The sequence below is a fragment of the Salvia splendens genome, chromosome 7 (assembly GCF_004379255.2).
Source record: "Salvia splendens isolate huo1 chromosome 7, SspV2, whole genome shotgun sequence".
NCBI lineage: Eukaryota > Viridiplantae > Streptophyta > Magnoliopsida > Lamiales > Lamiaceae > Salvia > Salvia splendens.
In genome coordinates this window covers 3,361,588-3,388,221 of record NC_056038.1, presented here as the reverse complement: position 1 = coordinate 3,388,221, position 26,634 = coordinate 3,361,588, and the positions used below count along the sequence as shown (strand labels likewise).

The window sequence follows — 26,634 nt, the reverse complement described above, 5'->3', positions numbered from 1 at the left end:
TTGATGTTTCTGGCCCTGCCCAACTCTATTTTCAGGTTTATTCCTTTTCTTTATTTTTGTGGAAACAACATGCTATTTCGAACACGTAATTAGGGCTCCATTGCTTAATAAATGTAATGTTTAGTCGGATTCTTAATAAATGTAATGTTTAGTCGGATTGATTGTTAATGATTTTACTCCAGTGCAACGATTCGGCTATAGATATTAAAGTAGACAGCGTGTCAATGCAACCATTTACTCAAGAAGAATGGAAATCACACCAAGACATGAACATTCAACAGGTTTGAAATTTTGAATTGAGTTTTAATTCCATATTCTTCTTTCACATGTATAAATTCTATACCCAAAGCAAATACTACTACTTATCAGGCCCACAATATATTACTAACTGTGTGTGTGTTTTAAGAAATGCGTAAGAAAATATTGCCTCCGTCCCAGAAAGTTTGTCTCATTTTCTATTTTCGTCCATCTCATAAAATTTATTTAATTTCACTTTTTACCATTTTTGGTAATAGACCCTCATATTCCACTAACGCATTCTTCCTCACATTTTATTATAAAACTAATATCTCACATTTTATTATAAAACTAATATATAAAAAATAGGACTCACGTTCTACTAAAATTTTCAACTCACTTTTCTTTACATTTATTAAAACCCGCGTCAGGTCAAAGTGAGACAATATTTGAGGGACGGAGGGAGTATAAATGTAATTTAAAAATCATTTTTATAGTATTTCTGCTGATGTATTAATAATTACTGAATATTGAGTCCACTAATCCAAAATACCAAAAAAAGTACTTTTGCAGACAAACCGAAATAGAAAAATATAAGCCACAATATTGTCTGTTTTTTATACTCCTATTTTGATATGTCTGTTAAATTAGAGTCATATTTGTAACTTTTGTAGGCGCGGAAGACAAAGGTGAAGTTCCAGGAGGTGGACCAACACAACCGCCCCATCCGAAACGCCACCGTCTTAATCAATCTCCGCCAATCGAACTTCCCTCTTGGCTGCGCCATCAACCAAAACATCCTCGGAAACGCGGCGTACCAGAACTGGTTCACGTCCCGGTTCCACTACACCGTCTTCGAGAACAAGCTCGAATGGTACTCCACTGAGCGCACCTGGGGCGCCGAAGACTACCCCGTCTCCGACGCCCTCATGCGTTTGGCCAAGTCCCACGGCATCTACATCTGGGGCCACAACATCTTCTGGGACAACCCCTCCCGGCAGCCCACCTGGGTCCCCAGCCTCTCCCCCAACGACCTCCGCGTACCGCCGCATCGATTCCGTGACGCGGCGCTACAGAGCGCAGCTGATCCACTGGGACGTGATGAACGAGAATCTCCACTTCAGCTTCTTCGAGAGCAAGCTCGGCCAGGGCGCCTCCCTCAATTACTATCTCCAAGCGCAGAGGGGCGACCCCACCGCGGTGCCGTTCCTCAACTACTACAACACCGTCGAGGAGAGCGGCGACGCGGCCTCCTCGCTGCGGAGATATTTGGATAAGCTTAACGGAATCGGGTCGTGGCACCATAGCCATTGGAGTGCAGGGGCATTTCAGATTTGCGAATTTGCCGTACATGAGGTCGGCCATTGATATCCTGGCGACTGCAAAGGTTCCGATTTGGGTGACGGAGCTGGACGTGGGGCCCGGGCCAAATCAGGCGAGGGATTTGGAATCGATCATGAGGGAGCTGCACTCGCATTGGGGGGTGAAGGGGATCATGCTGTGGTCGGCGTGGGGCCCGAAGGGGTACTACCGAATGTGCTTGACGGATAATAATTTTTGGAATTTGGCGACCTGTGACGTGGTGGATAGGTTCATGAGCCAGTACAAGGCGGCGGCGGAGGAGGCGAGTGGGACGACTGATGCGGAGGGATTCTTTGAGGCTTGAGTGTTTGACCGGGACACAATATTCTATTTTATTATGAAAGGGAGCTGATATTATCTCCGTATATTTATTTAGTTTATTTATGTTTTATATTATTGAGTTGTTATGATTTTATTTACTCTTCATAATAGTTAGGATTTGATTTGCTTTTGATTTACTTTTTTATAATAGATTTTTTTGTCCCACATATGTGTGGAGTCTTTTATTAGTATCAACCAAAATGAAGAATTAAATTATTAATCTTGTTCTCCCTCTTGGAGAAACGGTCAATCTACCCTATTTTTCCTCCCTTTGTGATCTCTTTTTATATATATATATTCAATAGGAATTAATCTAGGAATTAATCTCATATTAATTTCTATCAGTGTTTAGGTGGAGTATGAGGCTAAAGTTACTCACCCTGATGGAGAGGGGTTTTCTAGGGGAATGGATCCCCTGCTGTGCTCCCACCACAGCAGGGAGTGCTGCCCCTCACAGCCCAATTAAAAAAATAAATTTTAATTAATATTTTAATATTTTATTTTACTAATAAAATATTGTGATGTTAGAGGGGCAGCACTCCCTGCTGTGGTGGGAGCACAGCAGGGGATCCATTCCCGTTTTCTAGTGTTGAAGTCGATCAGTTTGGTGCCAGAGCAAGCGTCACCTGTTTTTCGGTTTAACATTAGACTTGCCCATGATAACGTTTAATATACTCCAAGACTTTGAAGTTTTAACATAATTATCAATTGTGTAAAATGGTTTAGTTTCTTTTTTCTGATTTAGTTTTTTTAAAACACCTTGTAACTAATCAGAACAGTCCTAAAAATACTTAATTAACTTTTTCCTAAATAAAACGCCTCTACACACGAGAAATTGAGAATTGAATGACTTTTACCTAAATAAAACGCCTCTACACATGAGAATTGATTCAATTGAATGACAGACAGAAAATAAAAACTAAGGGGCATTCCGAGAATCGAACTCGGGACCTCTCGCACCCAAAGCGAGAATCATACCACTAGACCAAATGCCCTCGCATGTTCAATACCTTAGTTTTCGAAAATTAGGCGTTACTCATCTTATGCCAAAACAATTATTGGTTTCCAATATTATACGATGCCATGTAGATGAAAAAGGAAAATAAGGTTCCTCCAAGTTTTCACAGAGTGAGCCCCAATGTAAATGCTTTCAAGATGCACTATGTATATATATAAGCTCATTGGTAGAGTGCGAAAATTGGCAACGTTTATGTGGTATAGGAGTAGTACTTCTTAGTCCTGGCCATATGCATTATCATGACAATTTGTCCTTTGCAGTGAAGCCACGACTACTTATTCATTAGGTGTGCTGACTTAGTTGTATATATAACGTTATTAGTTTTATGCATTTCCATTCGATTCTTAACTTTATGATACACTGCTTGAAATATATTTGTCCTTTTTGGTTTGTTTTATGCTAAGAATAATCTTATGTTCAACTCTCATTTGGAAACTCTTGACTCTTGAGAGTGCAGCACTAATTCCAGAATCTATACAACTAAATAATCCAACCTTCTATTTGGGGGTGGGTGATCTGTTTTTTGAATTGATTGCCTTTTGACTAGATTGTAATGCATGAAAACTGTAGACAAAAACAGTAAAATATAAAATGAACCCACAAAAATAAAAAAAACATTGGGGCATTCCGAGAATCGAACTCGGGACCTCTCGCACCCGAAGCGAGAATCATACCACTAGACCAAATGCCCAAGGTAGTTTTAGTCGACTGCAAATCTGATTTGACGTTTATTCATGCAAATATCCAGCCGTTGTAGTATATCATTTGATGAAAATTGAGAAATATATAGAAAATACACCGATTTTAATTTATTATTACTACAATATCTTTCTACCACCTTACTATTTAGTACGAATTTAATTTTTTGTTAAAATCTATCCTAATTGAAAATGTTTCCAATCTATTTGAACACTGAGTAATACCCACACTCCCCTGACACCCATCCATCCCCTCTCGTAGATTGCCTATTCACCCACTCAATTCTCTCTCTCCTATCCATGTACTCGGGATGGGATCCCCTGCTGTGGTGGGGAGCACAGCAGGGGCTGCTGCCCTCTCACATACAATTTTTTAATAATAAATTTGAATTATTATAATTTTTTTTTGTGAGGAGCAGCAGTCCCTGCTGTACTCCCCACCACAGCAGGGGATCCCATCCCATGTACTCACTCCCTTAGCGATAGCCACCTTCCTCTCATGATTAACACGACGACAACCTTTTCCTCTAGGTGGTAGTGGTGCGACTTTGGGTATCTCATATTCTTTTGAATGCCGGAGGTCGTCAGTGTTCTTGCCATTTCGTATCCACAAACCAAAGGCTCACAATATTGTTCTTATGAATGATTAGAAGTTGCAACTTTCAGTGGAGCAATGTATACTTTGAAATTTGGCAAATAGAGTAGTTCTTATATATTGAAAAATTAGAGACGGTGACTTTGGGAGCCGACTTGAGAGAGTGGAGTGAAGGTTGGAACGGTAGGTAATAGAGAACATGGGAATAAAATCTGAAAATTATTTTTGGTTAAAATTAAAGTTAATCAAGCAATTAAATTACAAAATTATAATGATAATTAGGCATGCTTATTCGGCCGGTTTTGGTTCTAATTAACCGGACCGGTTAACCGGTTTTAAATTTTCATAAATCCAAGAACCAAAACCGGAACCGACCGGTTAAGAACCGGTCGATTCCGGTTCTGAACTGGAACCGATGTGTAATTTTATTCCGAATTTATTTATAATTTAAATAGATCAATACTAAAAAAAATCAACATCTAGAAATATAACAAAAAATACAAACCAACAATACAATAATATTCATATATGGATAAGAGTGATGCCAAGTGTAGTAGGTCGGACTAGTTTATGTTAGCAATTTTTAATGCAAAAATAGGAGTTCTAAACGTTAGCAATTTTTTAAAAAAATGAGTTTTAAAATTGAATTCCATTTTCCCTTTTTTTGCTAAACAAATATTCAATAGAATTTCCAATACTAATTGATCTTGTTGTGACTTTTTGGTTTATAACAAAACGGTTAATAAATTATTCACAAATAAAATCGTATGCTAAATGAATTGTTACATAAATTTGTTATAACGTTAAATTTCTATCATATGAAATGATATTGTATTTGTAAAAGTTCTTTTGGAAATTAAAAACAAACTTATGATTCATAAAAAAAGGATTGGGGAAATAATTGTTGATTCAAAGTGTCACGGTTTAAACATTTTAAATACTTTAGAAAACAGAGCTCACAAATCTAATACTGTTTAAATCTAAAAATCAGTCAATGTTTCAAATTATTTTACTTTAATTCAAAATTAATTCAATTAAATTAGATTTATTAGTCTATTAAACTATAAAAAAATAAAATTGAATTATAATCCGGTTCCCGGTTAGGAATCGGTCGGTTCTGGTTCGGAACCGGAAAAAACGGGTTCCAGTTCCTCAATTAACCGGCCGGTTCCGGTTCCAATTCCGGTTAACCAAGAACCGGAGAACCGTTTAAGCACCCTCATATTGTCATATTAAATTTACCAAATAACATAAAAATAAAAATGACATTTTTCACAACGGTTATACTAATAGAATTAAGATAATTTATACGAGTGGTAATTTTATCTAGCAACATTTAAAGAAGTCTTTAAGTCAATAACATAAAAAAATGGGGCATTCCGAGAATTGAACTCGGGACCTCTCGCACCCTAAGCGAGAATCATACCACTAGACCAAATGCCCAGGTGATGCTGACCTTTCCCTATATTCGAATATATAATCAAAAGAATTAATAACTTGAACCGTGTGAAAATTGCAAAATTACTAAATTAAACCCTTTATTAATTTAATTAACTAAGTACTTGAGTACTCGAATTTAATTAACTAAGTACTTGAAAATTAACCGCAAACAAACATCCGTTATTAATTTAATTAATTTTTTAAAATAAGATATTGAATTTACAACGTTGCTATCCAGCTCCCCACTCCACTTTGAACTTCCACTGTAAAGCCCTATTGCCCAAACCTTCCAACCGCCCCTCCACCGCCCGCCACCGCCGCGAACCGTTTTCCTTCTCTACCCCAATCAAAACTATGGGGCCGTTGCAAGTTTCTCGAGAGGTAAGATTTCGGCACTGTAGTTTCTTAAAAGTAGCAATTCATAATACAGCTGATTTTGGCATGTAGTTGGTTTGAAAATTTCATTTAATTAAGTTATTCGCTGCTGCTACTTGTTTGAAATTTTTTCATTTGATTAAATAATTCGATGCTGTTGCTGGTTTGAAATTTTCATTTGATTAATTAAGTAACAGTAGCTGTTTCTGTACTTTATTATTTTATTATAACTGTTCAGGACCATTACTGTGCAGACGGATACTGCTAGATCAACCAATTTACTATTCCCGGTCATAGATTCTTATTAATGAGGTAAATCACCCGTTTAATTGAAACATGGTTTTGCGCCTCTTTCCTTCCATTATTTTTTCATTGAATTTGATATGGAGGTGAAGATGCAGGTTTATTATTTACTTACTGTTTCTTTTTAAAAGACTTGAATGACTGACAGTAGGTAAATGGGTAGCCAAAGAGGATAAAATGTAAAAACCCGAAAAAAAGATGTTCATCTGTGAATGGAAGACATTCTACTATAAAATCGATAGGGGCATTCCGAGAATCGAACTCGGGACCTCTCGCACCCAAAGCGAGAATCATACCACTAGACCAAATGCCCTAACATTTACTAATGATTTTAATCAACCTCTTGGGTTCCTTTTAGTTAACAGATATTATAATTTTGTGAAGATTCTTGTGTTTCAAAAGCTTCCAAACCATTTTGTAACGGTGATCCTTTTGGCTTCATAGTGCATGACTTATAATGCTTCCACAATTTTTTCTCTTGACTGTCAAATTTACTTGTGTAGTTTGATACATTTCTCTTAGTTCAAATTTGGCCAGTATTGTAGTTTGGGTATTACTCCAAGTTTTGGTGAAATTAAACTTAACTCTCTTTGAATTTGATATGTATAATATGAAAATATGGCACCCCCACTATTATACTTCACATTAATATGTCTAATTTGGGTTTACTTTTCTCAAATTTATGGTAATTTCCAGTTACATATTAGAAGTTTTGGTGTAACTGTGTAAGTAGCTTGGGACGTAGGGAGTATAATGCAGCTATCGTTTATTTCATCTTTTTTTTGCGTCTCTAGAAGCTATTGCTAATACCTCCTTCTCTTGTACTTTTTTTTTTAAAAAGTTGATCACAATTTATATTGTACTACTTATCTTTGCTGTTGTCGGAGATTTGGTTAATTTCTTGAGCAACTGAATATAGGTAAATTAACAATAGAAGGGGAAAAAGTAATTAAAAGAATTATTTGTGGAAGGCAATGCACATTAAAAGGGGGCATTCCGAGAATCGAACTCGGGACCTCTCGCACCCAAAGCGAGAATCATACCACTAGACCAAATGCCCTGTCGTTATCTGTCTTAGATCTGTTACCCTATAGTGAATACACTTGGGGCTTCTATTTTGTGCAGTTGACTTAGCTGGGATTTTTTGAGGCCCATGTGTTGTTATTCAGGATTTGTTTCTTGTCAGTTGTCAGGCTGGCAGGCAGGTTTCTTTGACGGGAAACAAAAAATATACTATTATTGTATAATTAGCAGACCTACATCTAATTTCTGTTTTTATTTTCACTTTAATTTCCTTAAATTGCGGCTGGATTTGGCTGGCGAGATTGGAAAACCAAGTTTGCTACTTTTTCATTTTTAAATTTTTTGAAATAAAATTCAAAATAGGATGTTACATTGAAAAACATGCTACTTTTTTCGTTTGAACTCGTCATGATTCATGGTAGTAGTTTATATTTTGATGGAGATTTGAGTTTTTAATGGAGATCTGGAGCATTTTCAAAGACTTGAACGACTGACAGTAGGTAAAAGGGTAGCCAAAGAGGATAAAATGTAAAAAAAGAAAAAGGAAAATGTTCATCTATGAATGAAAGACATTCAACTATAAAACCGATAGGGGCATTCCGAGAATCGAACTCGGGACCTCTCACACCCAAAGCGAGAATCATACCACTAGACCAAATGCCCTGTTATCAACTGGCCCAAGCTTGAGTTCCTTTGCAGTTATTGCTCATGGTTTTACAATTTGCATATGGACTATAATGCCGTTATTGCTTCTCCTAACATGTTTTTTGAGATACTCCAATTATAGCAGTTATGCAACCATCTACTAGGAAGATCCCAATCCATATTGTAGTAATCTATGATGAGGCTGAAGTTTGAGATTTATGGAGGAACTGGCCTATTACGATTACTTAACAAAAATGTACTGAGTTAGATTAGTGGCAGAATATAAAAAAAGAAAAGGCCAATGAGTGTTGTTACACTAAAAGGGGCATTCCGAGAATCGAACTCGGGACCTCTCGCACCCAAAGCGAGAATCATACCACTAGACCAAATGCCCTGTCGTTGTTTGTCCTCTTAAATTGGATTCTACATAGTGAATAACACTTGGAGATTTGATTTGTAGGTGACAGCTGACCTGTCAAGGATTTTTTAAGTTGGAATTTTGTTTTGTGCTTTGACACCCTTTCCTATGATCCTATCTGTACTATTTGATAGACATCAAGTAATGGTGGTTGATTTGGTGAAGCGTCTAGTGAATGAGAATAACAAACATATGCAATTTGACCAATGTTCCATTGCTTCGTAAGATCACTTTTTGTTTGACCGTCCAAGTAAATGGCTTGAACCCATCTCTTTTCAGTTTTATTTGGATTAGTTCACTCAGAGTGTCAGGTATTATTTGGAGATTGGATATTATGATCTATCTAGCCAGTAACTGCCTCCAGCTCTACTTCTATAGCTGCTCAACAGAGATTCCTTATACTACTTTAGATTCTGCCTCCAGCTCTACTTCAATTGGAAAGTTTTCAGAAAGTCTCAGTGATTTCAGTTTGCATTGTTGGTGGCTATTCTGCTGTTCTGGAGTGCTTTTTGCCTGACAAGTTCTCAAAATAATTTATGAAAATATCTGATTTACTTTTTTATTCATGGTAGATTGAATACCTGCTGTTCCAGGTGTTATTTTAGACTGTTATGTGATATCAATTTCAGTTCTACATGACACAGTTAACCGGCTTCACATTTCAACATATCTGTTCTCCTCAAATCCAATATAGAGTAATAAAAATACACAAATAAGGCATATATATTCATAATTAGAGCAGGGAATCTGGGGATCGGCTAATGACTCCTGGCTCTTGCACCACAGATAGAGTCATAACACTAGACCGAATGTTCAATTGTTTGTTTGCTTAAAGCCCTTAATCAAAGTTTTTTTGGCCTGGAAATCAATCTTCCCAGAATATACCATGTTTATAGATCTCATGCTTTAACATCATTATTTTAGAAGCCTTGCCACATTGTTGAAAATGTCTTATCAGTCTAATAGTTCTAAATGCCTGCCTTTTCTTGCCGGACTTATGATGCACTGCTAAAATGTTTTTTTGTTGTCCATTGTGGCTTGATACCTTTCGACTCTCTGAGAACTAGTTATTAATTGTTTATTCTTATCTAACTAATCTTTTTGACTGCACTTACTTTTTAAATACATCATAGTTATATTTGTTCAAGGATTCTCTTTGTTGCTGCACCCTGGATCGTTTTTACGTTTAGTGAGGCAAAAAATTACAACACACATATATAGGTGTTAATAAGTACCAATTCTGCATATGTTACAAAAAATTTCTTTGTTTAACTTTGTTTTGTATCTAAGCTATCACTGTTTTCATACGATCTCGTAAAAAAGGATAATCCAATTTGAGTTTTGCTTCATTGTGATTCAAGTATGGCTAGTTAGGAGTTGACTGGGTTGTTTCTTTGATGGGAAAGAAAAATAAATATCGTAAAATGAGCAGAGATACGTCTAGGGGAGATGTCCATCCAAGCTCTCATCTGTCTGATCCAATATGTCCTACATGTTAATAAAAAATATTGTGCTTGGGGTAAAAGCTAATTAAAATTACTATTATTTGTTTAAAAGGGGCATTCCGAGAATCGAACTCGGGACCTCTCGCACCCAAAGCGAGAATCATACCACTAGACCAAATGCCCTGTCGTTATCTGTCTTAGATCTGTTACCCTATAACGAATAATGCTTACGGCTTTTATCATGTGTAGTTGACCTAGTTGGGATTTAAAAAAAACCATGTGTTGCCTTACAGGATTTGTTTCTTGTCAGATAGGTTTCTTTGATAGGAAACTCAGGAAAGAAAATATTATTATTGTATAATTAGCCTAAGTACATCTAGGAGAGATGTGCATCCAATCTCTCATCTTTCAGATCCAATATGTCTTCCACAGTGTCACATTAATAAAGAAATATAGTGATTGGGGTAAAAGCCAATAAAAACAACTATTTACTTGTTTAAAAAAGGGGCATTCCGAGAATCAAACTCGGGACCTCTCGCATCCAAAGCGAGAATCATACCACTAGACCAAATGCCCTGTCGTTGTGTGTCTCCTTAAATTGGATTCTACATAGTGAATAAAAGGGAGATTTGATCTGTAGATTACAATTTGACCAGCTAGGATTATTTTAGCTAGTTTTTTGTTTTGTGCTTTCATACCCTTTCCTATCTATACTAGTATTTGATAAACATCAAGGTTTGGCAGTTGATTTGGTAAAGCGTCTAGTGAATGAGAATGACAACCGTATGCAATTTGACCGATGCTCCATTGCTTCTTCAGATCACTTTTTGCTTGATCGTCCATGAAACTGGCCTGAACCCGCCTCTTCTGTAGTATTTGGACTAGTTTATTCAGACATTATATAGATATGAGCATTTAGGATCTTGCTAAAAACATGTGCTTCTATAACTGCTCAAGAGACATTCCTTATATTTCTCTTTAGGTTCTGCCTCCCGCTCTACTCTATCAGAAAGTTTCAGCATGTGGTGAAATCAAATTGGCGTTGTTGATGGTCATATTCTGCTGTTCTAGAGTGCTTTTTTCCTAACAAGTTGACCTCAAAATAATCTACGAAAATATCTGATTTGCTTTCTTAGTCATGGTAGATTGTATGCCTGTTCTTCCAGCTGTTATTTAGACTGCTGTGTGATATCAATTCCCGATCTACATGAAACAGTTGACCGTTTTCATGTTTCAGCATATCTGTTGCCCTCAAATTCAAATATAATAAAAATACATAAAATAAGGCATATATATTCATAATTAGAGCAGGGCTTCTGGGGATCGGCTATTGACCTCCCGGCTCTTGCACCACATAGAGTCATAACACTAGACCAAATGTCCAATTGTTTGCTTAAAACTCTTAATCAAAGTTTTTGACCTAGAAATCAGTCTTCCCAGAATATACCAATGTTTATGGATCTCATGCTTGAACATCATTATTTTACAAACCTTGCCATATTGTTGAAAATGTCTTATTAATCTAATAGTTCTAAATGCCTGCCTTTTTCCTGTCGACTTTATGATGCGCTGCTAAAACACTTTAATTTTGTCCATTGTGGCTTGACTATTTAGGATTTGCGAGGCTTGTTTCATTGATAGGATAGAAAAATAAATATTGTAAGATGAGCAGAGATACATCTAGGGGAGATGTCCATCCAATCTTTCATCTGTCTGGTCCAATATGTCCTACACATTAATAAAATATATAATGGTTGGGATAAAAGCTAATTAAAATTACTAGTACTTGTTTGAAAGGGGCATTCCGAGAATCAGACTCGGGACCTCTCGCATCATGATTTACTTTTTAAAATCAACTCATCTTGGATTGTTGGTTAGTCATTGTTAGCAAAGTGTAGTTAGACCTCAAATAGAGAAACTTGTGGTAAATGGTGTAACTGATTAACAGAAGAAATGGTTTTGACACGATAGGTATTCACATATCTGCTATCATATACAAGTGGTTGGTAATACCATTATTAGACTAGAGACTTACTATTCCGTACTTTACTTTATTTAACTAGCAAAAGATTATTGGTTGCAGTTACGCATAGCATAGTTGACTTATTATACCATCCCATCCTCTTTGTTAAATTTGTAGAAATAAAATATATGTCATGTTGATCTCATTCTTTGACTGGGGGGGCATTCTGATAATCGAACTCGGGACCTCTCGCACCCAAAGCGAGAATCATACTACTAGACCAAATGCCCTGACAATTACTAATGATCTTATTCAACCTCTTAAGTTCCTTTAGTTATCAGACTGGAATTTTGTTAAGATTCTTTTCTTTCAAAAACTTTCTTACCACATTTTGTAACAGTGTTCCTTTTGGCTTCATATTGCATAACTTATAATGCTTCCATCATTTTCCCATTAACTGACAAATTTACTTGTGTAGTTTGATTCACCTCTCTTGTTTGAATTTGGTCAGTATTAAATTTAAAATATATTGCAGTTTGGGCATCTCCTATTTTTGGCGAAATTAAACTCAACTCTCTTGGAATTTGGCATGTTTATGAAAATATGTACCTTCTTTAACATACTTCACATTAATATGTCTAATTTCAGTTTGCTTTCACTACAATTTGTTTATGGCCATTTCCAGTTGCATATTTGAAGATTATTATTGATATTTGTGAAATTAAAACACCATGGTTGATTTCACAAATGAAAAATGCTTGAGAATTCTCTTGGTTTTACAAATCTACTTATGACATATGAACTATAATGCCATTATCGCTTCCCCCAACTTGCTTTTTTGTGTCTTTAGAAGCTATTGCTAATACCCCTTATTTTCTTGTATTTTCATATTTTCGGAAAAAATCACAATTTATCTTGTAGTACTAATCTTTGTTGTGGTTGGAGATTTGAGTATGGAGAAGTTAACCCATTATATATTATTGAGCAACTGAATATAGGTAAAATGACAGTGAAAGGGGAAAAGTAATTAAATGAATTTCTTGAAGGCAATGCACATAAAAAAGGGGGCATTCCGAGAATCGAACTCGGGACCTCTCGCACCCGAAGCGAGAATCATACCACTAGACCAAATGCCCTGTTGTTATCTGTCTTAGATATGTTACCCTATAGTGAATACTGAATAATGCTAGGGCTTTTATTATGTGTAGTTGACCTAGTTGGAATTTTATTTTGAGGACCATGTGTTGCTGTTCAGGATTTGTTTCTTGTCGGGTAGGCTTCTTTGACAGGAAACAAAAAAATATTATTGTATAATTAGCAGAAGTACATCTAGGAGACATATGCATCTAGTATCTCATCATTCAGATCCAACATGCCTGTCACATTAATAAAAAAAATAGTGATTGGGGTAAAAGCCAATATAAATAATTATTTACTTGTTTAAAAAGGTGGCATTCCAAGAATCGAACTCGGGACCTCTCGCACCCGAAGCAAGAATCATACCACTAGACCAAATGCCCAATTCACTTCTCATTCTAACTTTCTGATTATAACCTTTGCTGTTCCTCAGGATCTATTTATCTAAGTCATCTCCTCTTGGATATTGGGTTAATCATTGTTACAAAAATGTCGTTAGGCTTCAAATAGAAAAGGCTGGGGGTAGTTGATTGATAAACAAAAATGGTTTAGACGTGATAGATATTCATCGAATATATCTGTCTTACGTAGTTGATTGCTGTTATGCATTGCATAGTTGACTTTTATATTATACCATCCTTACTGCTAAATTTGTAGAAATAAAAACAATATGTCATGATGATCTCATTATTTGACAGGGGCATTCCGAGAATCGAACTCGGGACCTCTCGCACCCAAAGCGAGAATCATACCACTAGACCAAATGCCCTGTTATACACTAATACTCATATTCAACCTCTTTGACCTGGAAATGATCTGTCGTCATTTACATTCATCCTCGAGTTCCTTTAAAAATACCTACTATCATTTTAGCTGCCTTGTTTTCAATAAATTATAAAATGGCTTATTGTTTCATTTTAACAGCTATTTGTTCCTTCTGGCTTTATGGAGCTTGACATTGAGCTTCCATCACTTTTCCCCCAACTAACGAATAACTTCTGGACTATGATACATTTATTCTTTCCATGATGCATGATTTTGGTGAATTTAATGTGACTTTGACATGTATAATATGAAAATATGCCATCCCAACTAACATACTTCAGATTAATGTCTAATTTCAGTTTTTTTTTTCATTTTACCCTCAAATTTTATTGCCATCCCATTCTCTTATGGCAACAATTTAGAGCCTACATAGATGAAATTTAAAATCTATGATTATTATTTTTTAATTGCAAAAGCCATGAGTTCTTTTGCATAGTTGCTATAAAAAGAGGGGGCATTCCGAGAATCGAACTCGGGACCTCTCGCACCCAAAGCGAGAATCATACCACTAGACCAAATGCCCTAACACATACCAATGCTCTTATTCAACCCCTTTGACTTAGAAATGATCCACCATCAGTTATATTCTCTCTTGAATGCTTTTATTAGCCAGAGTACAATTTTATGGATATTTGTTTCTAAAATTATAACTTGTCATTTTACATTCGCTCAAATTCAGTAACTTCTAGATAAATTGGCTGTTGCCTCTTTTGGCTCTATGGTGCATGACTTTGAATGCTCAATCATGTCTTTTTTTTGTAACTTACTAGTAATTACCAGTTCTCTTTGTTGTCGATGGAGAATATTATGTATCTTGGAAGTGAAATCTAAAATCACTACTGGCTATAATAGCTAATGCTTCTATTGTCATCAGACCATGGAGTTATTGTCAGTTTCACCTCCATCGTTAAGCTGGTATTCTCTGATTGATAAATTAGAAATTTGTATCACTTGGCTATGTATTGGATTGCCAAAGATGAAATTATTTCCTGGCTCTTGAATTATTGATGATGCTACTTACATGGATATTCGTATCATAAATAAATGTGCAATATGGTTACAAATTAATTGGCTGTGCAAATATGGTCTCACCGAATAAATTAGGAGTTGAGCCTTTTCCTTTTTCTCGCAGGTCTGCATAGATAAGCTCTGATCTCAGTAATACTAGCTGAAGTGCTGCACCTGCGTCATTCGTCGTGTTTCGGTAAGATGTTTTCTGACTATTATTACTGATCAATGGTAAATCTTGGTTGCATAGCTTCAATATTTTGTATATTCTCACATATTATATCTAGAATCACCAACATTATTTTTTTAGAAACGTCCAAGAGTGGTTTATGCTCAGAGTTCGTGGATGGGTGATACAAGGAATGCAGGTGATCAGACCGTACCATTATTTTGTGTTCATAATTTTTTAATTTAATAGCCCATTTGTGAGTTGTATCTCAAGTGTATTCGTAGATCGTGTTTAATTCAATGATGTTCTATCTAGACAAGCCTCAATGCGCAACCAACAAGACCATGTTCAGCTCATGAACGACATGATTGAAGAAGTTTGGGACCGTAACCGCTGTTGAGAATTTGTAGTTTTTTTATTTTGTAGTGTAATGTTTGAATTTTAATGAAATGAAGTTTTTTTTTTTCCAATTTTTGTAGTGTTTTAAATATTCAAATAAATAAAATGCTTAGGGCGGACTATAGGGCGGCCTATAGGGCATCCCAATGCAGGTGGAAGGGTAGGAGGATGAAATGCCGATGTTGCGGTGCATAGGGCGCCCTATAGGGCGGACTGTAGGGCTCCCCATTGTGGATGCCCTAAAAAGAAATTTCTATGTAGTAAGTTGTATAGACCGACTTTTTAAGAAATCAGCTGCTTTCAGATTGCATATCAACTGTTTGTGTGTTTGCGCAAGAGGAATTCCTTACGCTTCAAGAATTTATCGAATGGAAGCCTCAAACCCAGGTAAATTTTGCTGCTTATTCAATCAGCTCACGTTCTATGCTTCTTGTCAATCACTCAAAAACTTGATCTTTGCTCGAAAATCATAATGAATTTTGCCTGGTTTTATAGATATACCGCTGCCACTAGATAAATTATCCCTCAAATCTATCACGAAAGATAGTTTATCAAGCTCTGATGCCAAGTAAGTCTACATACGTTTAGTCATATCCGATTCTTGAAATACTGAGGCCTTTGTTTGAGGTAGAAACTTCAAATTGCGACACTGAATGAGGAATTTTTGGCCTTCTCTCAATAGGGGGAAGATTTTTGTAGTTTTGGTTTCAACTGGAAGTTTCAATCCTCCTACAAACATGCACTTGCGTTGTTTTGGTGAGAATTTTTTGCTTTTTTTTATGAATCCTTTCTACCTGTGTGTGTGGAGATATGATTGATGATTGAATTTAGGTTGTGAATAATTGTTTTACAAAATAGTGTTGTTCAGATATGTGGAATGCGAGATACATGAATGTAATGTTAAAATTAGTTGTCCATCTACGTTGAATTTGCTTTTTCGATGTGTTTGGTGTGTTGACTACTGCCTTAATTCCCAGAGTTGGCTAGAGATGCTGTAAATTCTCAAGGGTTTTGTGTTATTGGAGGTTACATGTCACCTGTAAACGATTCGTACAAGAAGAAGGTACTTCGGATATTATGATCATGCTATGCTATATATTGTCCGTAGCCAGATGTAATACCCCGACTTTTTCTAACCTTTTTATTTGTTCTCGTAGTGACATCGTTTGTGCACCTGAAATTTTTTTTTTTGGCCTTTGTTTCGTTAGTCGATAGAAGGATATATCATTTTGGGCCTATAACAATAATTCTTTTCTACCCCCAATTTATTTAATTTTCCAAGCCCAATTCATTTTTTTTTTGAAACTACATTTTGAAGCCCAATTGGAGATGAAAACCGACAGATTGCTCTCAATAATTTGATTTCACCCTATTTCTGTTCCACAAAACCCGGTTTCTACCTTCCATGATTTCATGAAATCGGTTTCTCCACATATATCTCCTCATGATTCCACGTTTTTCTTCAGTTTAACCAGTTCCACAAAATCTGGGAATATACTGCAATGACCTACGAGATTATTTTTTTTCCCACGCATAGAAATCTGCCCACAACTCCACTATTCACCATATTCTTTCAATTCCAATAGAAATCGGAACTAAAATTCAGAGAGAGAGAGACGAGAGAAGCCGACAGCAGCTGCGTGAAATCGGCGACGGAGGAGTCGAGAGCGCAGCGGCGCTGTGACAGAGAGAGGAGAAAGATAGAGGCTGCGGGCGTGAGATGGTCTGACGGTGGCTGACCGCAGCTGCTGTGACTGAACCCGACGGCGACGGCAGCAGTGGCGTCGGGTACAGCGGCGCCGAGCAACGGCGTGGACGCGGCAAGCAACAGCAGCACTCCCCGGCAGAGACAGCAAAATCAGCGACGGAGGTAGTCGGACGACGCCACGTCGCCGGAGTGCAGCGAGCGTCGGAGGAGGAATGGCCGACGGCTCTGGTATGGAGTGTTGGGGGAGCGACGGAGAAAGAGACGGTGGGGTGAGGGATTTCTCAATTTTGGAGGATTTCTCAAATTGGGGATTTTGTGTGAATTGGAGAAGAAATAGAGAGATGGGTGTTGTTTCTGGAGAAGAAGATGAATGTAAGATTGAGGGGGAGTGAAATATGTGATGTGAATTTAGGAAGGAGTAAGAGAGGAGTTTGGGGAAGAGAGATGGGAGATAGGGACGTACAGATCATGTGTAGAAGAAGAAGAAGAATGATGTTAGGGAGTATAGTTTTGGGCTGCTTGTTGGGCCAAGGATTTATTTTAAATATTGGGCCTTAGATTATTTTGAGATGTGGTTATTATTATGGAATTTGATTACACATTGCCCAGCCTTTTCTATTTTAAAATTTTGGACAGAAGAGTGGGGTATGTGTAGTGATGGGTTAGTAAATCCAATGGGAAATTGCCTATCTTGGCAGAGGGCTTTGACAAAGGATTTGGATTGGAGTTAATTTGAGTTCGGGCCAAACTAATTAAATGGAAGATTTGGGCCAGTAGCTAGGAGCTTCACGGATTGAATTAAAGAATCATATTGTTGTGATAGAGTCGGCTGACCTTATGATTAATGTACGAGGATTTCAGAATTTTCTAAGTAATGTCGAAGGGTAAGATTTAATATCACAAGGATACATGCATTATTTTAATTAAATGTTTTGTTCTCTAAAGTCTAATTTTTGCATATTATGTTCTTCCATAAAAAGGGTGAATTTTTGGCAAGCTATTTGAAAACAAAACGGCGGAAAGACGAGTTGAGGAGTTAAGAGAACGAGGTGGGCTTTCTTTTTAAATAAGGACTATGTCCTAAGTATATTTATTTTTGCGAAATATGTTTGTCATGCCATATTTTTGTGTTGCTATGGGACCTATCTGAAGTGGCTTTTGCCATGTATGGTTAATCGAATTCGGGTCTGACTAGGGAGTGAGTCTCTATTCAGGCTAGTGTACACCCCGTAGATCGTGCGCTATCTCTCTGAGTTGGCCGGTCTAGTGGCTTGGAATGTGGCCACATTCCTTGTCATGTATGTTCAGATATGGTATGGTGAGGTTGATGATGTTGAGGTTGATGATGTTGAGGTTGATGGTGATGATGATGTTAGTGAAATGATTTAGTGACTCGGGCTCTTTCAAAGTTAAAACCCCGAGGTCACTCGTTAATGGCATGATAAATATTTTTTTTATTGAAAATGTTTTCGGCATGAGTCCACTGAGTGCATCAAGTACTCAGCCCTGCATTTCTTTTAAAAATGTGCAGGTTGAGCTGTGACAAGCGCGGTGGGTGTTGAGCAGAGTTGGTGAAGATTTGTGTTTGTTTTAAATGTTCCGAATATATTGTGTCTTCATACATAATATTATTCTTCTCTCGAATGCTTCCGCTGAATGTTGTTTCTTTTGAGTTTATATATTGTTGACATATAATCCCTTTGAGTTCTCAATTGTTGAAATGATACTCTGATTTTATTTGAGTTATTCTAACTCATTTTGAGCTATGGTCGAGTTGTGTTATTTTCCCCTTTCTTCCCCCGCTTCTTCAATCCTCCCCTAGTCGCGATCAACCGTGTTTCCTATCCTTAGAAAATGCGGGCGTGACACCAGAGTTGTGTATGATATATGCTCTGTGAGTTGGTTTGAAACAATAAACGTGGATTGATTCTAATGAAAGTAGTGTTTGAATTCTTGAGAGACTTGAATTAGTCAAGGAAAGATGATATCCGATCCTTAGCAAACTGTCTTATCACTCTGACGGAATGTCATTCCGATTTCAATTCTTTGTGAGTCATGGTATATGCTTGCGTTTAGGATTTACTGCACGGTGTAGAGCTTTTTTCCGTAGGAGGTGTTACTCTTCCTTTCATAAACATTTTTGCATCTTCTTTCTCAGGGTCTTATCCATGGCTGCATATAAACATCTTACCGATACACGACGAATGACACAGTTGGCAGCACTTCAGACCTGCGAGAAAGAGGAAAAGACTCAACTCCTAATTTATTCGGTGAGACCACATTTGCACAGCCAATTAATTTATAACCATATTGCACATTTATTTATGATACAAATATCCATGTGAGTAGTAGCATCATCAATAATTCAAGAGCCAGGAAATAATTTCATCTTTGGCAATCCAATACATACAAATTGCTAATTTATCAATCAGAGAATACCAGCTTAACGATGGAGGTGAAACTGACGATAACTCCATGGTCTGATGGCTATAGAAGCAAAGCATGAATATTTTGTATATTCTCACATATTATATCTAGAATCACTAACATTATTTTTTTAGGAACGTCCAAGAGTGGTTTATGCTCAGAGTTCATGGATAGGTGATACAAGGAATGCAGGTGATCGGACGTGACATTATTTTGTGTTCATAATTTTTTTTAATTTAATAGCCCATTTGTGAGTTGTATCTCAAGTGTATTCGTAGATCGTGTTTGATGTTGTAATAAACAACTGTCTATTCCGTCAATTATTATGCTCTTCATGGATAATATCATTTTGTACACTGCTTCTTCATCCAGTTATTTAAAGAAAAAATGCAAAAGAAAAAAAAAGTAAAGAAAAGCTGTATGTATTTTATACTACTATATTCCACAAGAACAATCAGAATAAATATTTTTCTTTATTCTCTTCCAAGAAATAACTAATTTATTCTGACTATGATTGAATAGTTAACCTCACACAACACCATTTAAAATTAGAATAGAGATAGATGAACATAATACGTACTCTTGAATCTTGGATTTTCTTACTAAATTTCTCTTACGTATATTTTTAACTATATCATTAAAATAAATCGACACATATTTCAACATTTCTTTCTACTTTAATTTGGTTATAATAATGCTTATATTTAATTTAAAACTCATTCTTTTTTGCTAAATCATTAAAAGAGTAAATATGTATTACTAGTAATAGATATTAATTCGATTTAAATTGATTTATAGTACTATACTACTACTAAAAATCAATTTTTTTAAATTTCTAACATTTTCGATAGATTCCACTCTCTCCCTTCGTTTTTCCATCCAGAACTTCCACCGATATCTCCGCTTCCCAGATAGTATTTGAATTGCTTCTTCCGTCGCTGTTACCAAAAGTCGAAAAGCATATTTCCCTCCGCAAATTAGGCGAGAAGGTTAGGCTTTCAGCAGAGTTCTTAATAATTTTCAATTTCGGCATGTGCTTGGTTTGAATTTTCCACTGCTAATTAGCTTAATTGCTTCGCTGGTTTTAATTCAAAGCTGACTTTTGGCTTTAAAAAAATCAAGTAACTGCTGAATACATTATTGTGTGGCGGATATTGCTAGATTATGCGTTTACTGTCAGCAAACTCAGATCCATATTGATTTTTCGGTTTAATTAGATTTTAAAAAAAATGTACTTCTACTGAGCTGCAGTTCTGCTTCATTGTAATGGATTTATTAATAAGTTTTTATAATTATTTGTCAGGAATAGTAATAGTTTATACAGTGGTTGTCTATGCTAAGTGTTGTAATTAATTTTCTTTGAGTTGAGCATTAAAAAAGCTTGGAAGTAGGTAGTGAAAGGGGGCTACTGTTTCTTTGATATGGATTTACTAATAATTGTTTGTCAGGAATAGTCACTGTTTATACAGTGATTATCGATGCTAGCTAGGGTTTGTAATTGATGTTCGTTGAGTTGAGCATTAGAAAAACTTGGAAGTAGGTAGTGAAATGGTGGCACTGTTCATTTGGGGAAGGGAATAAAAAGAAAAGGGGCATTCCGAGAATCGAACTCGGGACCTCTCGCACCCAAAGCGAGAATCATACCACTAGACCAAATGCCCTGTTGTCTACTCAGTTCTTGATCTACTTCTGTTATCTGGACAAGCATTTTTGTCATTATATTATCCCTTAAGTCCTTTTATTCACTGTTGAGTACCATCTCTCCCTTGATATTTGCTGTCTTTTAAACTTAATCATTTCATCATTTGATGCACTATAGTAAATTGTAGGCAATGGATTATCATTTTCATCGATGTTGATGCCTATTTCTTTCTTGTTGTTTATGGTACACCTTATTAAGCGGTTCCTTGCATACTTCTCTCAATATACTTCTGGACTTGAATGCAGTTACAGTTTCTATGAACTTGGTTTCTGCGATAATTGCCACAATATATATTGGGAGTGCTATAGTTTGGACTTTGGAGTTTGACATTTTGTTGAGAAATTGGCATATAATAGAAAAAGGGATAATGTAGGACCAAAAACAAAGAAAAAGAGTTCACCTGTGAAACATAATGGATATTAAAAATGATAGGGGCATTCCGAGAATTGAACTCGGGACCTCTCGCACCCTAAGCGAGAATCATACCACTAGACCAAATGCCCGGTTGTTTGAAGTATCACTCCGTCACCCTCATGTTGCCTAGAATAGAACTATTCCATCCATTACAATCATACTTGTGGCTTTTATTCCTGAGGTGTATGGATCTCATGTTTAACTTCATCTTTCAGATACCCTGTTTAGAGAGCATATCAAAGAAAATTTCTATGTATCTTAATTGGATATGGTGCACAACCTCAAATGCTTCCTGAAATTTTGTTTTCTTGCCTTTTCAAATTAAACTAAGGGGTTAAAGCTTATATGGATTTAGGCAACATCTTTGTAACTGCTATAGTTCACTTTTCTTGCCATATTTTATTAAAGTTTACCCTCACCTAGAACCCTGTGAGGCCGTTCAAAATTGCTTTCTGCAGTCACATCTGTTAATAGATGCAAAATTTTGTATTATTAAAATAGGCAAGTTGGTAGAGTAAGAGGAGAAAATACTCATTTGTGGAAGGTAATCAACAAAAAGGGAAAAAAGGGGCATTTCGAGAATCGAACTCGGGACCTCTCGCACCCAAAGCGACAATCATACCACTAGACCAAATGCCCTGTTGTTTACTATTCTCTTAATCAACTTTTATAGGTTTAAAATTAAATATTTTGTTATAATATTATTCATTGAGTCCTATTATTCACTATTGAGTATTGTTACATGTTATCTTTTTTAAATACTTATCATTTGGATGCACTATATTTTTGTATTATAGACAATGGCTTATCACTTTCATTGGTGTTCATATATGTCTCTTCCTTGTAGCTTATGGTGAACAATATTAAATGCTTCCTCCCATATTCTTCTCTCAAATTTTATTGTGCTCTTACATGCAGTTTTGATTTCTCTGAACTTGGTTTATGTGATTACTACTTCTGCCATTTGCTTATTTATTTTCTTTACTTTTTTCATCTAGTGTATAATTATTTGTGAAGAATGGCCATAATATATATTGGGATATTCTATGCTATAGTTTGGAGTGATACTTTCTTCAGAATTAGCATATAAAAAGGGATAATGGCTGGACCAAAAAGAAAGAAAAAGAGTTGACTTGTGAAACATAATGGACATTAAAAATGATAGGGGCATTCCGAGAATTGAACTCGGGACCTCTCGCACCCTAAGCGAGAATCATACCACTAGACCAAATGCCCTGTTGTTAGCTAAATCTCTCATTCAACCTCTTTTACCTGGGATACACCTATTCCATCCATTACAATCATACTTGAGGTTTTTATTCCTTATGTTTATGGATCTCATGATTAACTTTGTCTTTTGGATACCATGTTTAGAAATTAGAGAGCATATCAAAGAAAATTTCTAGATTCTAGAAGACTGTCTCTCTGTATTGGATATGATGCACAACCTCAAATGCTTCCTGAAATTATGTTTATATCCTTTTCATATTAAGCAAGGGGTTAATGCAGCTTGGTATCTTTGATACTCTGGTACAACAGCATTCTTTGTTAGATGCAGACTAAATCATTATGGCATTCGGCAGAAGCATGTGTTTTAAAAATAGCATCGCTGTCAATGCTATTCGGATATTTCCTTTTGTAGCGCACTTTGCTTGCATCCTTCATTTAAGTTTTGCCTAAATAAGAATCCCATGATGCATTAAGGCTGTTTAGGAATCAGATTTGTTTCCTGCAGTTACATCATTTAAGAAGATGCAAAATTTTGTATTATTAAAAGAAGCAAGTTGGTAGTGAAAAGGGGGAAATTACTAATTTGTGGAAGGCAATCAACAAAAAAGCAAAAAACGGGCATTCCGAGAATCGAACTTGGGACCTCTCGCACCCAAAGCAAGAATCTTACCACTAGACCAAATGCCCGGTTGTTTACTAAGGTCTTAATCAACTTTTCTAACTTGGAACATGAATATTTTGTTATTAGTCAATATTCATTGAGTCCCTTTATTCACTCTTGAATATTTTTCATTTATCTTTTGATTTTTCAAATTTATCCTTTGGATGCACTATATTTTAGTACAGTAAATTATATAAAATGATTGATCACTTTCATTGCTGTTGATGTCTGTCTCTTCCCTTTAGCTTATGGTGCACAATATCGAATGCTACCTCCCATATTCTTCTCTCAAATTTTATTATGGACTTAAACGCAGTTTTGATTTCTCTGAACTTGGTTTATGTGATTACTACTTCAGCCATTTTCTTATTCATTTTCCTTATTTTATTCATTGATTATATAATCATTTGTGAAGAATCACCAAAATATATATTGGGAATTGGGATACTCTCTGCTGTAGTTTATAGTTTGTCATTTTGTTGAGAAATTGGCATATAGTAATAGAAAAAGGGATAGTGGCAGGACCCAAAAAAAGAAAAGGAGTTTACTTTTGAAACATAATAGATATTAAAAATGATAGGGGCATTCCGAGAATTGAACTCGGGACCTCTCTCACCCTAAGCGAGAATCATACCACTAGACCAAATGCCCTCTTGTTTACTAATTCTCTCAGTCAACCTGTTTTACCTTATGTTTATAATCATACTCCATCTATTACAATCGTACTCAAGGCTTTTATCCCTTATGTTTATGGATCTCATGTTTAACTTTACCTGTTGGATACCCTGTTTAGAAATTAGAGAGCATATCAAAGAAAATTATTAGTTATCTACTCAGGGTAGAAGGCTATCTCTCTTTATTGGATGTGGTGCACTACCTCAAATGCTTCCTGAAAGTTTGTTTTTTTCCTTCTGAACATTAGTTAAAGGGGTTAGTGCAGCTTGGCATCTTTCGTTAAAGTTTTGCGGCTTATGCCTCACCAAGAACCCCACGAGGCTGTTCAGGAAGCAGAATTACTTCCAACAGTTCATCAGTTAATAAGATGCAAATTTTCGTATTTGTAAAATTAGCAAGTTGGTAATGAAAAGGGGGATACTACTCATTTGTGAAAGGCAATCAACAAAAAAAGCAAAAGGGGCATTCCGAGAATCGAACTCGGGATGTCTCGCACCCAAAGCGAGAATCATACCACTAGACCAAATGCGCTGATGTTTTCTAAACCTCTTAATCAACCTCTTTGACCTGAAAAAGACCCATTCCTGCCATTACAGTTATGCTTGTTATTTTTATCCATTATTTTCTAGGATCTCAGGTTTTAACTTCTTCAGCTGTGTATAGAATATCAATTAAAATTTCTAATTATCTTTTCTCGCTTAATGGTGCACAACCTCACAAGCTTCCTGAAATATTTGCTTTCTTGCCTTTTCAATTAACCTAAGGGGTTAATGCAGCTTGGTATCTTTTACTCTTTGTCAGATTGTCTGTATGTTCTTATCAATTTAAGAGGCTTCTGTTATCCTACTGTGATAGGAGCTCTCTTTGTTTGCTGCAAACTAAATCATTTGGAATTTAAGTAACATCTCTGTAACTGCTGTTCAGATCAGACTTCTCCTTTTCTCGGAGAAGTATATCTATGGCTTATGGGATAAGATGTCCGATCCAATCTCTTCCCATCAGACACAATATAATCAAACAATTATAATGACAGGAAAAATGATTTAAAAATGTACATTTACTATTTAAAAATGGGGGATATTAAGAATCAAACTCAGGCGTCTTGCTCCCAAAGCAAGAACATACCACAAGACCAAATGCCCAAGTTATTCTTATATTCTTTGTTCCCAAATACAATCTGTTTTCTAAGCTGCGTTGTTTGCCTATTTGCAGGATCTCTTATTCTATAAAGTCAAAATGATCTTGGATGGTTGGTCAAGAATTGTTGCCAAACTGTTGAGTTAGACTTCTAACAAAACAACTCAGGTTTTTCTAGCAGAAGAAAATGCATTGAGCATAAGAGGTATTCCTTGAAAATATCTATTTTTCCCCATACATGTAGTTGGTGATGCCATTATTATTCATCCATAACTTATTTTAACTGGCATTATAATAGTATTACTTACAGTTATGCATGCTATAATTGACTTTTATTATATTATACCAACCTCATTTCTCTCCTTAAGAATAATAAAAGGAAATAGAAAAAGGAAATGTGATCTTGACCACATCATTTGTTTGGGGCATTCCGAGAATCAACCTCGGGACCTCTTGCACCCAAAGCGAGAATCATACCACTAGACCAAATGCCCAGTTGGTGGTGATATCCAGATCTATACTTTTAGATAGTCGTTTTTATTAATATGATGTATTTCGACTGTGTCAAGCAGTCAAGCTGTTAAGCAGTCAAGCTGTTAGATTATTCACTTTATTCCTTTACTGCTTGTTCATTTTCTGTTATTTGAACTGCTAGAATTGGCATTATTTGGCTGGGTAGATTGTTGATCATAACTACCAACCCGAATTGTCACTGTTTATTAACTTTGGATCAAGTGGCTTCACTAATGCTGAGTTGCTATTAACTAGAAGACTAGTTGATAAGCCCATCTTGTTTGTTCAGTTAATCTCATTCTTCTGGTCTGTGTCACTTGTCGCCTATGGCATTGCAGAGGACAGGCATATGTTATGCATCAGAGCACGTGCCTCTGCAGGCTACAACGAGGAGCGGGTGTAATTGAGAATGAAAGAAGATCCTTTGTAAGGAAACACTGGTTGGGTGACCATGCCGTTCCCTTATGAGCCGGATTGCAGCATAAAAACTACCCTGAGCCTCTGGACGAGCGTGCGTGCCAGGCCAGATGACTAATCCCGTTACAGTGTGTGGTATCAAAGCAAACTGGGGATCTGAGGGAAATGTAAGGTGTTGTCTGCAACCAAGAACCATTAGTTCAGATGCCTAATTTTGTTATGTTGCGACTTCCTCAACAAATTGGGATTCAGTTGTATTCTCACCTCGACGATTTTTATTTCAACATGTCTTAGTAATTACTCCCTCCGTTTTTTATTTTAAAAATAACAATTCTTTCCATTTTAGTCCATTCTTTAAAAATAGCAACT

General features: G+C 36.2%; 1 protein-coding gene, 1 long non-coding RNA gene, 17 other non-coding genes and 1 pseudogene across 30 annotated transcripts; 3 read left to right on the top strand and 17 right to left on the bottom strand.

Annotated features, from left to right (window-relative positions):
• The first annotated feature begins 205 nt into the window (after positions 1 to 205).
• LOC121741266 lies at positions 206 to 2,034 on the top strand (annotated as a pseudogene).
• Positions 2,035 to 2,843: 809 nt separating this feature from the next.
• On the bottom strand, positions 2,844 to 2,915 carry TRNAP-UGG. Its single transcript has one exon. It is a non-coding gene; the product is annotated as a tRNA-Pro (tRNA).
• A 642-nt stretch (positions 2,916 to 3,557) lies between these two features.
• On the bottom strand, positions 3,558 to 3,629 carry TRNAP-CGG. Its single transcript has one exon. It is a non-coding gene; the product is annotated as a tRNA-Pro (tRNA).
• Positions 3,630 to 5,602: 1,973 nt separating this feature from the next.
• On the bottom strand, positions 5,603 to 5,674 carry TRNAP-AGG. Its single transcript has one exon. It is a non-coding gene; the product is annotated as a tRNA-Pro (tRNA).
• A 236-nt stretch (positions 5,675 to 5,910) lies between these two features.
• On the top strand, positions 5,911 to 19,858 carry LOC121741812 (nicotinamide/nicotinic acid mononucleotide adenylyltransferase 1-like). 12 transcript variants are annotated; one of them, XR_006037933.1, is made up of 13 exons: positions 5,911 to 6,052; positions 6,285 to 6,358; positions 14,938 to 15,009; positions 15,124 to 15,181; positions 15,686 to 15,768; positions 15,877 to 15,949; positions 16,064 to 16,137; positions 16,359 to 16,444; positions 16,968 to 17,973; positions 18,070 to 18,138; positions 18,621 to 18,640; positions 19,248 to 19,359; positions 19,651 to 19,858. XR_006037933.1 is itself a non-coding variant. In XM_042134738.1 (7 exons), exons 1-5 carry the CDS (start codon positions 15,555 to 15,557, stop codon positions 18,630 to 18,632), a joined length of 459 nt encoding a protein of 152 aa, XP_041990672.1. In that variant the 5' UTR covers positions 15,500 to 15,554; the 3' UTR covers positions 18,633 to 18,640; positions 19,248 to 19,359; positions 19,651 to 19,858. The 12 variants fall into 12 exon arrangements, 7 of the variants coding, with proteins under 7 accessions (XP_041990672.1, XP_041990671.1, XP_041990668.1 ...); XR_006037934.1 differs by having other exon boundaries at positions 18,621 to 18,660; XR_006037932.1 differs by lacking the exon at positions 18,621 to 18,640 and having other exon boundaries at positions 6,301 to 6,358.
• On the bottom strand, positions 6,591 to 6,662 carry TRNAP-UGG. The gene has a single exon. It is a non-coding gene; the product is annotated as a tRNA-Pro (tRNA).
• TRNAP-UGG lies at positions 7,338 to 7,409 on the bottom strand. Its single transcript has one exon. It is a non-coding gene; the product is annotated as a tRNA-Pro (tRNA).
• On the bottom strand, positions 7,964 to 8,035 carry TRNAP-UGG. Its single transcript has one exon. It is a non-coding gene; the product is annotated as a tRNA-Pro (tRNA).
• TRNAP-UGG lies at positions 8,340 to 8,411 on the bottom strand. The gene has a single exon. It is a non-coding gene; the product is annotated as a tRNA-Pro (tRNA).
• TRNAP-UGG lies at positions 9,992 to 10,063 on the bottom strand. The gene has a single exon. It is a non-coding gene; the product is annotated as a tRNA-Pro (tRNA).
• TRNAP-UGG lies at positions 10,385 to 10,456 on the bottom strand. Its single transcript has one exon. It is a non-coding gene; the product is annotated as a tRNA-Pro (tRNA).
• Positions 12,908 to 12,979, bottom strand: TRNAP-CGG. The gene has a single exon. It is a non-coding gene; the product is annotated as a tRNA-Pro (tRNA).
• TRNAP-UGG lies at positions 13,678 to 13,749 on the bottom strand. The gene has a single exon. It is a non-coding gene; the product is annotated as a tRNA-Pro (tRNA).
• Positions 14,257 to 14,328, bottom strand: TRNAP-UGG. The gene has a single exon. It is a non-coding gene; the product is annotated as a tRNA-Pro (tRNA).
• Positions 19,859 to 20,341: 483 nt separating the features above from the next.
• On the top strand, positions 20,342 to 26,565 carry LOC121741027. The gene is made up of 3 exons (XR_006037747.1): positions 20,342 to 20,505; positions 25,411 to 25,540; positions 26,187 to 26,565. It is a non-coding gene; the product is annotated as an uncharacterized LOC121741027 (long non-coding RNA).
• On the bottom strand, positions 21,106 to 21,177 carry TRNAP-UGG. Its single transcript has one exon. It is a non-coding gene; the product is annotated as a tRNA-Pro (tRNA).
• On the bottom strand, positions 21,650 to 21,721 carry TRNAP-AGG. The gene has a single exon. It is a non-coding gene; the product is annotated as a tRNA-Pro (tRNA).
• Positions 22,797 to 22,868, bottom strand: TRNAP-AGG. Its single transcript has one exon. It is a non-coding gene; the product is annotated as a tRNA-Pro (tRNA).
• Positions 23,478 to 23,549, bottom strand: TRNAP-UGG. The gene has a single exon. It is a non-coding gene; the product is annotated as a tRNA-Pro (tRNA).
• TRNAP-AGG lies at positions 24,103 to 24,174 on the bottom strand. The gene has a single exon. It is a non-coding gene; the product is annotated as a tRNA-Pro (tRNA).
• Positions 26,566 to 26,634: the final 69 nt, after the last annotated feature.